At 45.8% G+C, this 14,814-nt stretch overlaps 3 protein-coding genes across 3 annotated transcripts; all 3 read right to left on the bottom strand.

Annotated features, from left to right (window-relative positions):
- Window positions 1-386: 386 nt before the first annotated feature.
- Window positions 387-4,669, bottom strand: USV1_5 (Up in starvation; the record flags this gene model as incomplete). Its single annotated transcript, XM_064831288.1, has 2 exons — window positions 387-3,718; window positions 3,778-4,669. The coding sequence occupies 2 exons, from the start codon at window positions 4,667-4,669 to the stop codon at window positions 387-389; spliced, it is 4,224 nt and encodes a 1,407-aa protein (XP_064688156.1).
- A 511-nt stretch (window positions 4,670-5,180) lies between these two features.
- Window positions 5,181-9,463, bottom strand: ATC70_012105 (Phosphate:H+ symporter; the record flags this gene model as incomplete). The annotated part of the gene is made up of 2 exons (XM_064831287.1): window positions 5,181-8,512; window positions 8,572-9,463. The coding sequence occupies 2 exons, from the start codon at window positions 9,461-9,463 to the stop codon at window positions 5,181-5,183; spliced, it is 4,224 nt and encodes a 1,407-aa protein (XP_064688155.1).
- A 511-nt stretch (window positions 9,464-9,974) lies between these two features.
- Window positions 9,975-14,257, bottom strand: ADE13 (adenylosuccinase ade13; the record flags this gene model as incomplete). The annotated part of the gene is made up of 2 exons (XM_064831286.1): window positions 9,975-13,306; window positions 13,366-14,257. The coding sequence occupies 2 exons, from the start codon at window positions 14,255-14,257 to the stop codon at window positions 9,975-9,977; spliced, it is 4,224 nt and encodes a 1,407-aa protein (XP_064688154.1).
- Window positions 14,258-14,814: the final 557 nt, after the last annotated feature.

Raw genomic sequence — 14,814 nt, 5'->3', positions numbered from 1 at the left:
TTGGAGTGTTTGTTGTCGAGATAAACCGCTTTTATAGTGAGGAAATACTTTTTACCGGGGGAAGGTGGCAAAAAGTGATGAAAAACGGAAAGAGATGGGGATGTAGCTCAGTTTAACGTTGATTTTTATTATATACATGAATTCAATGGGCACTCGATGGGAGCATTAGCCTAGAATTCTAGAAACAAAAGAGTAGCAGGTACAAAAAACCCTTATGGGGACACTAACTAAGAAAAAGGGAAAAAGGAAAGTGTGGTAGTGGCAGAGGAACGGCATGAATACTGGTATTGTTGATTTGATCTGGAGGAATGACCAACGGATGGGAACTTTGATAATTACTTACCACCGTGGCATCGCACCGAGAAAGCAAAAACAACAAACGTTCATCAATGAGCAGAAAACCAGAGCGATCCAGGATCTGGATCTGGTGGGATCACAGCCAGAGGATGCACAAGGCAATCAATGGCATGCAACAAAAGGAGCAAAGCAGACCAAAAGTACGGTGGACCAGCTGAAGCTTTGTCTGGAAGACAGTTCAGAGCATGATCAATGCGATGTACACCAGGTGGAGCAGGTGGCAAAGCATCAAAAAAGGTACGATCCAGAGCACGACATGTCAGAAAGTGATCTCGGGAGATAAACTCACCGGTAGTGCACGGACATTCTTCACGCATATTGGTGAAACGTCCAAGACGCCACCGCACAAGACGACTACGAGCAGATCGACCAATAGGCAGATAGAGAATGGGATCTGGACGAGAGACAGATGGACGACAAGCACGAAGGAGAGTCTGAGCACCAGTAGCAGCAGCGGTAGCAAGTTGACGATCCACTTGATCTTGCCAATACGAATCAAAGATTTCAGTAAGACCAGCAGTGGTGAATGGCGGCGGATCAGGTAGTGTCAGATACAACGGGTTTTGACAAATAAATCTGTCTAGACGAGTGTACAGTAAGCCACGACGAAGCAGAACCAACAAGCAATCATCAGGAAGAGTATCAGCACGAAGAGCATAACGTGTTGCCAGAACGTTATATCGATGCTTCATGCTGGGAATACAGGTCAAATGTTTGGCAACATTGTACCATGTACTACCAACAAACATACCAACCAATCGATTTTGCAGAGCATCAAGAGCCTTGAAGTCACGGAAAGAGAGATGCGATATTGCTAAGCCGTATTCCAGCTTGGGTCGAATAAAGCTTTTATACAAACGAGCACAAAGCAACAGAGAAAAACCATTTCGATTGACACCAACCGAATTCAACAATGCCATTGTCTTGATAGCACCAGAAGCACGCAGATTGAGAATCCCAGGGGCATACAGACCTTTATATCTAAACGGCATACCAAGATACGTGAATTCCTCTACCACAGGAAGAGGTTCACCGTATAGAGACAATGGATGACGAGTAGAGGCAGTAGGAGCACAAAGTACAGCACATTTTGATGGTTTCCATCTGTAGCCAAGAGAGAACGAGTGATCTGAAGCGACATCCAACATGGTTTGCACATCAGTACGAGAGCCAAATATGGCCACATCATCAGCAAAGAGCAGGCTATTCACGCAAACACTAGGCATCCCAGGTGGTGATACCATAGTACCGCGACTGACAGCAGAACGAAGAACAGCAGGCAGAGAGTTGATGTACAGAGAGTACAAGTGAGGGCTGAGCACTGAACCCTGTAATACGCCAGTAGCAGGCGAAAAGGGAACAGAGGTGTGATTTGCAATCAACACAGACACGAGTACATCATCGAACATGTGGATGAGCAAACTGAGAACTGAACGAGGCAGAGAGGAACGAGAGAGAGCATCCCAAATCACTCGACGATCCACCGTATCATACGCTGATTTGATGTCCAGGAAAGCAACCACAGGATAGTGATGGTGGGTGAGGAAGTAGTCGTGCATCAAGTCATGTAAACAGAGGGCTTGATCCAGAGGACTACGCTGTGGGCGAAAACCACCTTGAGCAACATCCAGTGCCAGTGAATGCTCATCGAGAGCAGGCATCAGAGAGAATTCGAACAATTTACGCATCACCGAAGTGAGCGAAATTGGACGAAAGTTTGCAGGATCAGATACATCACCTTTCTTGTAAATGGGAAAGACTTGAGCATGTCGCCATAGAGCTGGTGTATACGACCACTGAGAGCAGAGTGTAAAGAGCAGAGACAATACGGGTGCAATGTCAGATGCTAAAGCCTTGAGCATTTCAGCTTTCAGATGATCAGGGCCAGGAGCTTTCCCATTTGGCAAACGCTTAATGAGAGATACAAGTATATCAGCATCAAACAGAGACAGATCAGTAGGCACAGCGTAAGGCAAATCAGAGGTGTTCACTTGGGGAGCAGTAGGGCGAGACGCATTATTCAACAAGGAGCCATCATAGACTGAGGCAAGATGGGACGCCATTGTGTTGACAGAGGCAGTTGGACCGTCTGGATGACTGTACGTTGCAGAGCATTCCTTGTTTCTTTTAATGCGCTTGATTGCGGCAGTAGCTTTCGAAAAATCCTTTTCCAAATCAGAGCAAAACTGACTCCACGATCGACGCTTAGCAGCTTGTACAAGAGAACGAAAACGCCTGTGAGCAGCTTGATAGAGATTCCATGTTTCGACTTTGGCAAAACGACTTGCCCACCTCCATCTACTATACATAGTATCTCTTTCACGAGCAGCATCCTCAATTTCCTGTGTCCAGTACTTTTTCCAGTGGCCAGGACGACCAGATTTCACACCAATTGAGCTATCCAGAGATTCATACAAACATTGATTCAAAGAATCGTTGAGTGCATCAATATCTGGACAAACACCAGGAGGAGCAGACACCAAACCAGAGAGAGAACCAACCAAAGGAGCAACAGAAGATCGAAAGGATTCACGAAGCAAGCCCAAAGGCCGCTTTTTCCTCAATTTCGAGAGCTTCCATTGCCGTCTAGGGGCCAAACCACCAGAGCTACCAGAACCAAGAGTATCATCAGGAGGGGGCACATACTCGAAAGTAAGTACCATCAGCCGATGATCAGAGCCAAGAGACAGATCAGATTCAACCACCAGTTGAGGATGTAACAGAGCAGCCTCGCCAATGTTTGTAAGAAACAGATCAATGATGCTATGAACCTCTTGTTGACGTCGAAAAGTTGTGAATGTGGGTGTACCAAATGCTAAAGACTCATTGAGAATGGAAAAAGAGGACTCCTCCAGCCATGGAAGTAGTGAGGTACCACGAGGATTAGCATTAGTATCACCCAGTAGAGATCCAAAGCGAGCATTGAAATCACCACAAAGGATGGTATCACTGGTTACGGGTAACGAGCGAAGAAGCGAGAGCACCTTATCCGAAGATAAGGGTGGAGGCAGATACACACAATGAACTGTAAGGGTGCCAACCTTAAGGGACAAAGTGTGTGCATTGTAAGACGGAAGTTGAGAGACAGAGAAAGGACAGGAAGGAGAGACAAAGGCAGTAATGCCACCAGAACCACGGTTAAATGCACCAGGTACTTTAGAGCCATAGAGGTGGAATTGAGACCAGTTAGTAGGGAAAGAACCAGAGGTTAGCCAGGTTTCAGTGACAAGCAGTACATGAGTGTTCTGAACATGATGGAGAACATCATGTACCGTTGATTGACGTAGACCATTGGCATTCCAAAGGGAGAGAGAGACTTGAAAGGAGTGGACTGGGTTGTTATTGGGAGTATGACTAGTAGCTATGTTACTCATTAGAGTTCCATAGCAGAGCCATTGCTGTCATGATCTTCCTTTTGACGCTTGAACAAGAATTTAGCCTTTTTGGGCTCCTTCTCGGCAAGACGACCGATAGCTTCAGAGACGGCTATATCTAGCTCTTCTTGAGAGATCCAGCCAGCAGAGACAAAGTATTTGCCAACGCCACTAACGTTGAGTGGACGAAGGAAAGAGAGGGTTTGCAGAGCACGGGTGTTGGTGAATTCATAGATCAATTGCTCACGCTCTTCAATGGCAAGATCAGCATATTTGGGATCAGCAATGTTGTTGGGATCCAAGGGTTGAAAGTTTTCAATGTGATCAGCTTCACATTTGCGCATACAGGCGAGAAACTCCTCTACATATTGGATGTGGAGCAAGATGCCAATGACGCCAGTGGCAGGGAAACAGATGTCTAACACACGGCCAGTATCAATACCAGCTCGGCGAAGTTGGTAACGAACCTCAGAGCGCAGGATTTTACCAGAGCGGCCTAGATACACATACTGGTATCCTTGTTGACCTTTGGTGGTGGCGGTTTGGAACATACGACCTGCAGCAAGACGTCGTTTGGTAGTACGGGCAGGGTCACGATGTTGGGCACCTTTACGGGCAGCAGATGCGTAGCTACCTTGAGTAGCATCGGGTTGGTGAATAGTAACAAGCTCTTGGGTTGGTGTTACCTGAGAGCTGGATTGAGCACCTTGATTGGTGCGGCGGGATGAGAGTTGGCCCTGTAATTTTTCAATTGCAAGGTCCTTGGCCTGTAACTGATTTTTCAATTCTCCATTTTCCTTTTCCAAAAGGTCCAGGCGAGCAAGGAGATTGTCATGTTGCTGTACTCGCTCGGTGAGAGAGACCAGTTGTTGCTGTTGTTGTTGAACAGTTTGGATGAGCTGATTCAAATCCATAGATTGCTGATTATTGTTGAGCATGGCTGAAAATATTCTATCAAACTTTGGAGATTCAATAAAATATGAAAAAGATGTCCAACAAACTGGAAGTTATAACACAATGTACGTTGACTAAATGCAAGTAAACTGGTACAACTGAAGGCTAGTTGGAGTGTTTGTTGTCGAGATAAACCGCTTTTATAGTGAGGAAATACTTTTTACCGGGGGAAGGTGGCAAAAAGTGATGAAAAACGGAAAGAGATGGGGATGTAGCTCAGTTTAACGTTGATTTTTATTATATACATGAATTCAATGGGCACTCGATGGGAGCATTAGCCTAGAATTCTAGAAACAAAAGAGTAGCAGGTACAAAAAACCCTTATGGGGACACTAACTAAGAAAAAGGGAAAAAGGAAAGTGTGGTAGTGGCAGAGGAACGGCATGAATACTGGTATTGTTGATTTGATCTGGAGGAATGACCAACGGATGGGAACTTTGATAATTACTTACCACCGTGGCATCGCACCGAGAAAGCAAAAACAACAAACGTTCATCAATGAGCAGAAAACCAGAGCGATCCAGGATCTGGATCTGGTGGGATCACAGCCAGAGGATGCACAAGGCAATCAATGGCATGCAACAAAAGGAGCAAAGCAGACCAAAAGTACGGTGGACCAGCTGAAGCTTTGTCTGGAAGACAGTTCAGAGCATGATCAATGCGATGTACACCAGGTGGAGCAGGTGGCAAAGCATCAAAAAAGGTACGATCCAGAGCACGACATGTCAGAAAGTGATCTCGGGAGATAAACTCACCGGTAGTGCACGGACATTCTTCACGCATATTGGTGAAACGTCCAAGACGCCACCGCACAAGACGACTACGAGCAGATCGACCAATAGGCAGATAGAGAATGGGATCTGGACGAGAGACAGATGGACGACAAGCACGAAGGAGAGTCTGAGCACCAGTAGCAGCAGCGGTAGCAAGTTGACGATCCACTTGATCTTGCCAATACGAATCAAAGATTTCAGTAAGACCAGCAGTGGTGAATGGCGGCGGATCAGGTAGTGTCAGATACAACGGGTTTTGACAAATAAATCTGTCTAGACGAGTGTACAGTAAGCCACGACGAAGCAGAACCAACAAGCAATCATCAGGAAGAGTATCAGCACGAAGAGCATAACGTGTTGCCAGAACGTTATATCGATGCTTCATGCTGGGAATACAGGTCAAATGTTTGGCAACATTGTACCATGTACTACCAACAAACATACCAACCAATCGATTTTGCAGAGCATCAAGAGCCTTGAAGTCACGGAAAGAGAGATGCGATATTGCTAAGCCGTATTCCAGCTTGGGTCGAATAAAGCTTTTATACAAACGAGCACAAAGCAACAGAGAAAAACCATTTCGATTGACACCAACCGAATTCAACAATGCCATTGTCTTGATAGCACCAGAAGCACGCAGATTGAGAATCCCAGGGGCATACAGACCTTTATATCTAAACGGCATACCAAGATACGTGAATTCCTCTACCACAGGAAGAGGTTCACCGTATAGAGACAATGGATGACGAGTAGAGGCAGTAGGAGCACAAAGTACAGCACATTTTGATGGTTTCCATCTGTAGCCAAGAGAGAACGAGTGATCTGAAGCGACATCCAACATGGTTTGCACATCAGTACGAGAGCCAAATATGGCCACATCATCAGCAAAGAGCAGGCTATTCACGCAAACACTAGGCATCCCAGGTGGTGATACCATAGTACCGCGACTGACAGCAGAACGAAGAACAGCAGGCAGAGAGTTGATGTACAGAGAGTACAAGTGAGGGCTGAGCACTGAACCCTGTAATACGCCAGTAGCAGGCGAAAAGGGAACAGAGGTGTGATTTGCAATCAACACAGACACGAGTACATCATCGAACATGTGGATGAGCAAACTGAGAACTGAACGAGGCAGAGAGGAACGAGAGAGAGCATCCCAAATCACTCGACGATCCACCGTATCATACGCTGATTTGATGTCCAGGAAAGCAACCACAGGATAGTGATGGTGGGTGAGGAAGTAGTCGTGCATCAAGTCATGTAAACAGAGGGCTTGATCCAGAGGACTACGCTGTGGGCGAAAACCACCTTGAGCAACATCCAGTGCCAGTGAATGCTCATCGAGAGCAGGCATCAGAGAGAATTCGAACAATTTACGCATCACCGAAGTGAGCGAAATTGGACGAAAGTTTGCAGGATCAGATACATCACCTTTCTTGTAAATGGGAAAGACTTGAGCATGTCGCCATAGAGCTGGTGTATACGACCACTGAGAGCAGAGTGTAAAGAGCAGAGACAATACGGGTGCAATGTCAGATGCTAAAGCCTTGAGCATTTCAGCTTTCAGATGATCAGGGCCAGGAGCTTTCCCATTTGGCAAACGCTTAATGAGAGATACAAGTATATCAGCATCAAACAGAGACAGATCAGTAGGCACAGCGTAAGGCAAATCAGAGGTGTTCACTTGGGGAGCAGTAGGGCGAGACGCATTATTCAACAAGGAGCCATCATAGACTGAGGCAAGATGGGACGCCATTGTGTTGACAGAGGCAGTTGGACCGTCTGGATGACTGTACGTTGCAGAGCATTCCTTGTTTCTTTTAATGCGCTTGATTGCGGCAGTAGCTTTCGAAAAATCCTTTTCCAAATCAGAGCAAAACTGACTCCACGATCGACGCTTAGCAGCTTGTACAAGAGAACGAAAACGCCTGTGAGCAGCTTGATAGAGATTCCATGTTTCGACTTTGGCAAAACGACTTGCCCACCTCCATCTACTATACATAGTATCTCTTTCACGAGCAGCATCCTCAATTTCCTGTGTCCAGTACTTTTTCCAGTGGCCAGGACGACCAGATTTCACACCAATTGAGCTATCCAGAGATTCATACAAACATTGATTCAAAGAATCGTTGAGTGCATCAATATCTGGACAAACACCAGGAGGAGCAGACACCAAACCAGAGAGAGAACCAACCAAAGGAGCAACAGAAGATCGAAAGGATTCACGAAGCAAGCCCAAAGGCCGCTTTTTCCTCAATTTCGAGAGCTTCCATTGCCGTCTAGGGGCCAAACCACCAGAGCTACCAGAACCAAGAGTATCATCAGGAGGGGGCACATACTCGAAAGTAAGTACCATCAGCCGATGATCAGAGCCAAGAGACAGATCAGATTCAACCACCAGTTGAGGATGTAACAGAGCAGCCTCGCCAATGTTTGTAAGAAACAGATCAATGATGCTATGAACCTCTTGTTGACGTCGAAAAGTTGTGAATGTGGGTGTACCAAATGCTAAAGACTCATTGAGAATGGAAAAAGAGGACTCCTCCAGCCATGGAAGTAGTGAGGTACCACGAGGATTAGCATTAGTATCACCCAGTAGAGATCCAAAGCGAGCATTGAAATCACCACAAAGGATGGTATCACTGGTTACGGGTAACGAGCGAAGAAGCGAGAGCACCTTATCCGAAGATAAGGGTGGAGGCAGATACACACAATGAACTGTAAGGGTGCCAACCTTAAGGGACAAAGTGTGTGCATTGTAAGACGGAAGTTGAGAGACAGAGAAAGGACAGGAAGGAGAGACAAAGGCAGTAATGCCACCAGAACCACGGTTAAATGCACCAGGTACTTTAGAGCCATAGAGGTGGAATTGAGACCAGTTAGTAGGGAAAGAACCAGAGGTTAGCCAGGTTTCAGTGACAAGCAGTACATGAGTGTTCTGAACATGATGGAGAACATCATGTACCGTTGATTGACGTAGACCATTGGCATTCCAAAGGGAGAGAGAGACTTGAAAGGAGTGGACTGGGTTGTTATTGGGAGTATGACTAGTAGCTATGTTACTCATTAGAGTTCCATAGCAGAGCCATTGCTGTCATGATCTTCCTTTTGACGCTTGAACAAGAATTTAGCCTTTTTGGGCTCCTTCTCGGCAAGACGACCGATAGCTTCAGAGACGGCTATATCTAGCTCTTCTTGAGAGATCCAGCCAGCAGAGACAAAGTATTTGCCAACGCCACTAACGTTGAGTGGACGAAGGAAAGAGAGGGTTTGCAGAGCACGGGTGTTGGTGAATTCATAGATCAATTGCTCACGCTCTTCAATGGCAAGATCAGCATATTTGGGATCAGCAATGTTGTTGGGATCCAAGGGTTGAAAGTTTTCAATGTGATCAGCTTCACATTTGCGCATACAGGCGAGAAACTCCTCTACATATTGGATGTGGAGCAAGATGCCAATGACGCCAGTGGCAGGGAAACAGATGTCTAACACACGGCCAGTATCAATACCAGCTCGGCGAAGTTGGTAACGAACCTCAGAGCGCAGGATTTTACCAGAGCGGCCTAGATACACATACTGGTATCCTTGTTGACCTTTGGTGGTGGCGGTTTGGAACATACGACCTGCAGCAAGACGTCGTTTGGTAGTACGGGCAGGGTCACGATGTTGGGCACCTTTACGGGCAGCAGATGCGTAGCTACCTTGAGTAGCATCGGGTTGGTGAATAGTAACAAGCTCTTGGGTTGGTGTTACCTGAGAGCTGGATTGAGCACCTTGATTGGTGCGGCGGGATGAGAGTTGGCCCTGTAATTTTTCAATTGCAAGGTCCTTGGCCTGTAACTGATTTTTCAATTCTCCATTTTCCTTTTCCAAAAGGTCCAGGCGAGCAAGGAGATTGTCATGTTGCTGTACTCGCTCGGTGAGAGAGACCAGTTGTTGCTGTTGTTGTTGAACAGTTTGGATGAGCTGATTCAAATCCATAGATTGCTGATTATTGTTGAGCATGGCTGAAAATATTCTATCAAACTTTGGAGATTCAATAAAATATGAAAAAGATGTCCAACAAACTGGAAGTTATAACACAATGTACGTTGACTAAATGCAAGTAAACTGGTACAACTGAAGGCTAGTTGGAGTGTTTGTTGTCGAGATAAACCGCTTTTATAGTGAGGAAATACTTTTTACCGGGGGAAGGTGGCAAAAAGTGATGAAAAACGGAAAGAGATGGGGATGTAGCTCAGTTTAACGTTGATTTTTATTATATACATGAATTCAATGGGCACTCGATGGGAGCATTAGCCTAGAATTCTAGAAACAAAAGAGTAGCAGGTACAAAAAACCCTTATGGGGACACTAACTAAGAAAAAGGGAAAAAGGAAAGTGTGGTAGTGGCAGAGGAACGGCATGAATACTGGTATTGTTGATTTGATCTGGAGGAATGACCAACGGATGGGAACTTTGATAATTACTTACCACCGTGGCATCGCACCGAGAAAGCAAAAACAACAAACGTTCATCAATGAGCAGAAAACCAGAGCGATCCAGGATCTGGATCTGGTGGGATCACAGCCAGAGGATGCACAAGGCAATCAATGGCATGCAACAAAAGGAGCAAAGCAGACCAAAAGTACGGTGGACCAGCTGAAGCTTTGTCTGGAAGACAGTTCAGAGCATGATCAATGCGATGTACACCAGGTGGAGCAGGTGGCAAAGCATCAAAAAAGGTACGATCCAGAGCACGACATGTCAGAAAGTGATCTCGGGAGATAAACTCACCGGTAGTGCACGGACATTCTTCACGCATATTGGTGAAACGTCCAAGACGCCACCGCACAAGACGACTACGAGCAGATCGACCAATAGGCAGATAGAGAATGGGATCTGGACGAGAGACAGATGGACGACAAGCACGAAGGAGAGTCTGAGCACCAGTAGCAGCAGCGGTAGCAAGTTGACGATCCACTTGATCTTGCCAATACGAATCAAAGATTTCAGTAAGACCAGCAGTGGTGAATGGCGGCGGATCAGGTAGTGTCAGATACAACGGGTTTTGACAAATAAATCTGTCTAGACGAGTGTACAGTAAGCCACGACGAAGCAGAACCAACAAGCAATCATCAGGAAGAGTATCAGCACGAAGAGCATAACGTGTTGCCAGAACGTTATATCGATGCTTCATGCTGGGAATACAGGTCAAATGTTTGGCAACATTGTACCATGTACTACCAACAAACATACCAACCAATCGATTTTGCAGAGCATCAAGAGCCTTGAAGTCACGGAAAGAGAGATGCGATATTGCTAAGCCGTATTCCAGCTTGGGTCGAATAAAGCTTTTATACAAACGAGCACAAAGCAACAGAGAAAAACCATTTCGATTGACACCAACCGAATTCAACAATGCCATTGTCTTGATAGCACCAGAAGCACGCAGATTGAGAATCCCAGGGGCATACAGACCTTTATATCTAAACGGCATACCAAGATACGTGAATTCCTCTACCACAGGAAGAGGTTCACCGTATAGAGACAATGGATGACGAGTAGAGGCAGTAGGAGCACAAAGTACAGCACATTTTGATGGTTTCCATCTGTAGCCAAGAGAGAACGAGTGATCTGAAGCGACATCCAACATGGTTTGCACATCAGTACGAGAGCCAAATATGGCCACATCATCAGCAAAGAGCAGGCTATTCACGCAAACACTAGGCATCCCAGGTGGTGATACCATAGTACCGCGACTGACAGCAGAACGAAGAACAGCAGGCAGAGAGTTGATGTACAGAGAGTACAAGTGAGGGCTGAGCACTGAACCCTGTAATACGCCAGTAGCAGGCGAAAAGGGAACAGAGGTGTGATTTGCAATCAACACAGACACGAGTACATCATCGAACATGTGGATGAGCAAACTGAGAACTGAACGAGGCAGAGAGGAACGAGAGAGAGCATCCCAAATCACTCGACGATCCACCGTATCATACGCTGATTTGATGTCCAGGAAAGCAACCACAGGATAGTGATGGTGGGTGAGGAAGTAGTCGTGCATCAAGTCATGTAAACAGAGGGCTTGATCCAGAGGACTACGCTGTGGGCGAAAACCACCTTGAGCAACATCCAGTGCCAGTGAATGCTCATCGAGAGCAGGCATCAGAGAGAATTCGAACAATTTACGCATCACCGAAGTGAGCGAAATTGGACGAAAGTTTGCAGGATCAGATACATCACCTTTCTTGTAAATGGGAAAGACTTGAGCATGTCGCCATAGAGCTGGTGTATACGACCACTGAGAGCAGAGTGTAAAGAGCAGAGACAATACGGGTGCAATGTCAGATGCTAAAGCCTTGAGCATTTCAGCTTTCAGATGATCAGGGCCAGGAGCTTTCCCATTTGGCAAACGCTTAATGAGAGATACAAGTATATCAGCATCAAACAGAGACAGATCAGTAGGCACAGCGTAAGGCAAATCAGAGGTGTTCACTTGGGGAGCAGTAGGGCGAGACGCATTATTCAACAAGGAGCCATCATAGACTGAGGCAAGATGGGACGCCATTGTGTTGACAGAGGCAGTTGGACCGTCTGGATGACTGTACGTTGCAGAGCATTCCTTGTTTCTTTTAATGCGCTTGATTGCGGCAGTAGCTTTCGAAAAATCCTTTTCCAAATCAGAGCAAAACTGACTCCACGATCGACGCTTAGCAGCTTGTACAAGAGAACGAAAACGCCTGTGAGCAGCTTGATAGAGATTCCATGTTTCGACTTTGGCAAAACGACTTGCCCACCTCCATCTACTATACATAGTATCTCTTTCACGAGCAGCATCCTCAATTTCCTGTGTCCAGTACTTTTTCCAGTGGCCAGGACGACCAGATTTCACACCAATTGAGCTATCCAGAGATTCATACAAACATTGATTCAAAGAATCGTTGAGTGCATCAATATCTGGACAAACACCAGGAGGAGCAGACACCAAACCAGAGAGAGAACCAACCAAAGGAGCAACAGAAGATCGAAAGGATTCACGAAGCAAGCCCAAAGGCCGCTTTTTCCTCAATTTCGAGAGCTTCCATTGCCGTCTAGGGGCCAAACCACCAGAGCTACCAGAACCAAGAGTATCATCAGGAGGGGGCACATACTCGAAAGTAAGTACCATCAGCCGATGATCAGAGCCAAGAGACAGATCAGATTCAACCACCAGTTGAGGATGTAACAGAGCAGCCTCGCCAATGTTTGTAAGAAACAGATCAATGATGCTATGAACCTCTTGTTGACGTCGAAAAGTTGTGAATGTGGGTGTACCAAATGCTAAAGACTCATTGAGAATGGAAAAAGAGGACTCCTCCAGCCATGGAAGTAGTGAGGTACCACGAGGATTAGCATTAGTATCACCCAGTAGAGATCCAAAGCGAGCATTGAAATCACCACAAAGGATGGTATCACTGGTTACGGGTAACGAGCGAAGAAGCGAGAGCACCTTATCCGAAGATAAGGGTGGAGGCAGATACACACAATGAACTGTAAGGGTGCCAACCTTAAGGGACAAAGTGTGTGCATTGTAAGACGGAAGTTGAGAGACAGAGAAAGGACAGGAAGGAGAGACAAAGGCAGTAATGCCACCAGAACCACGGTTAAATGCACCAGGTACTTTAGAGCCATAGAGGTGGAATTGAGACCAGTTAGTAGGGAAAGAACCAGAGGTTAGCCAGGTTTCAGTGACAAGCAGTACATGAGTGTTCTGAACATGATGGAGAACATCATGTACCGTTGATTGACGTAGACCATTGGCATTCCAAAGGGAGAGAGAGACTTGAAAGGAGTGGACTGGGTTGTTATTGGGAGTATGACTAGTAGCTATGTTACTCATTAGAGTTCCATAGCAGAGCCATTGCTGTCATGATCTTCCTTTTGACGCTTGAACAAGAATTTAGCCTTTTTGGGCTCCTTCTCGGCAAGACGACCGATAGCTTCAGAGACGGCTATATCTAGCTCTTCTTGAGAGATCCAGCCAGCAGAGACAAAGTATTTGCCAACGCCACTAACGTTGAGTGGACGAAGGAAAGAGAGGGTTTGCAGAGCACGGGTGTTGGTGAATTCATAGATCAATTGCTCACGCTCTTCAATGGCAAGATCAGCATATTTGGGATCAGCAATGTTGTTGGGATCCAAGGGTTGAAAGTTTTCAATGTGATCAGCTTCACATTTGCGCATACAGGCGAGAAACTCCTCTACATATTGGATGTGGAGCAAGATGCCAATGACGCCAGTGGCAGGGAAACAGATGTCTAACACACGGCCAGTATCAATACCAGCTCGGCGAAGTTGGTAACGAACCTCAGAGCGCAGGATTTTACCAGAGCGGCCTAGATACACATACTGGTATCCTTGTTGACCTTTGGTGGTGGCGGTTTGGAACATACGACCTGCAGCAAGACGTCGTTTGGTAGTACGGGCAGGGTCACGATGTTGGGCACCTTTACGGGCAGCAGATGCGTAGCTACCTTGAGTAGCATCGGGTTGGTGAATAGTAACAAGCTCTTGGGTTGGTGTTACCTGAGAGCTGGATTGAGCACCTTGATTGGTGCGGCGGGATGAGAGTTGGCCCTGTAATTTTTCAATTGCAAGGTCCTTGGCCTGTAACTGATTTTTCAATTCTCCATTTTCCTTTTCCAAAAGGTCCAGGCGAGCAAGGAGATTGTCATGTTGCTGTACTCGCTCGGTGAGAGAGACCAGTTGTTGCTGTTGTTGTTGAACAGTTTGGATGAGCTGATTCAAATCCATAGATTGCTGATTATTGTTGAGCATGGCTGAAAATATTCTATCAAACTTTGGAGATTCAATAAAATATGAAAAAGATGTCCAACAAACTGGAAGTTATAACACAATGTACGTTGACTAAATGCAAGTAAACTGGTACAACTGAAGGCTAGTTGGAGTGTTTGTTGTCGAGATAAACCGCTTTTATAGTGAGGAAATACTTTTTACCGGGGTAAGGTGGCAAAAAGTGATGAAAAACGGAAAGAGATGGGGATGTAGCTCAGGCGAAAATTTATGGTTGTTTATTGATTACAATGAATTAGCAATGTAAAAAATATAGACTTATATGCATGCGATCTTTGGATCATTAGTTGCAAGTCCTGAGAAGCGACGTACAGCAAAAAAGCTTAAATTAATAGTTTGATCTCCATGCAGGAACAACATGCAAGTGTCCAGAAAAGGGAAAAAAGGTCCTAAACTAAAAATTAAACTGGTAAAAAAGAAGTACAGGCAGGAAAAAGGAGTAAAACAAGTGAGATAAAAGGGTAGAGAATAAGAAGCTATGGTGTATGAGACATGCAATTGGGGATACCTCGATGTTCAGA

The sequence above is a fragment of the Mucor velutinosus genome, assembly GCF_035048745.1.
Source record: "Mucor velutinosus strain NIH1002 chromosome Unknown tig00001567, whole genome shotgun sequence".
In the NCBI taxonomy this organism is placed as follows: domain Eukaryota; kingdom Fungi; phylum Mucoromycota; class Mucoromycetes; order Mucorales; family Mucoraceae; genus Mucor; species Mucor velutinosus.
This window is presented reverse-complemented; position numbering and strand designations above follow the sequence as displayed.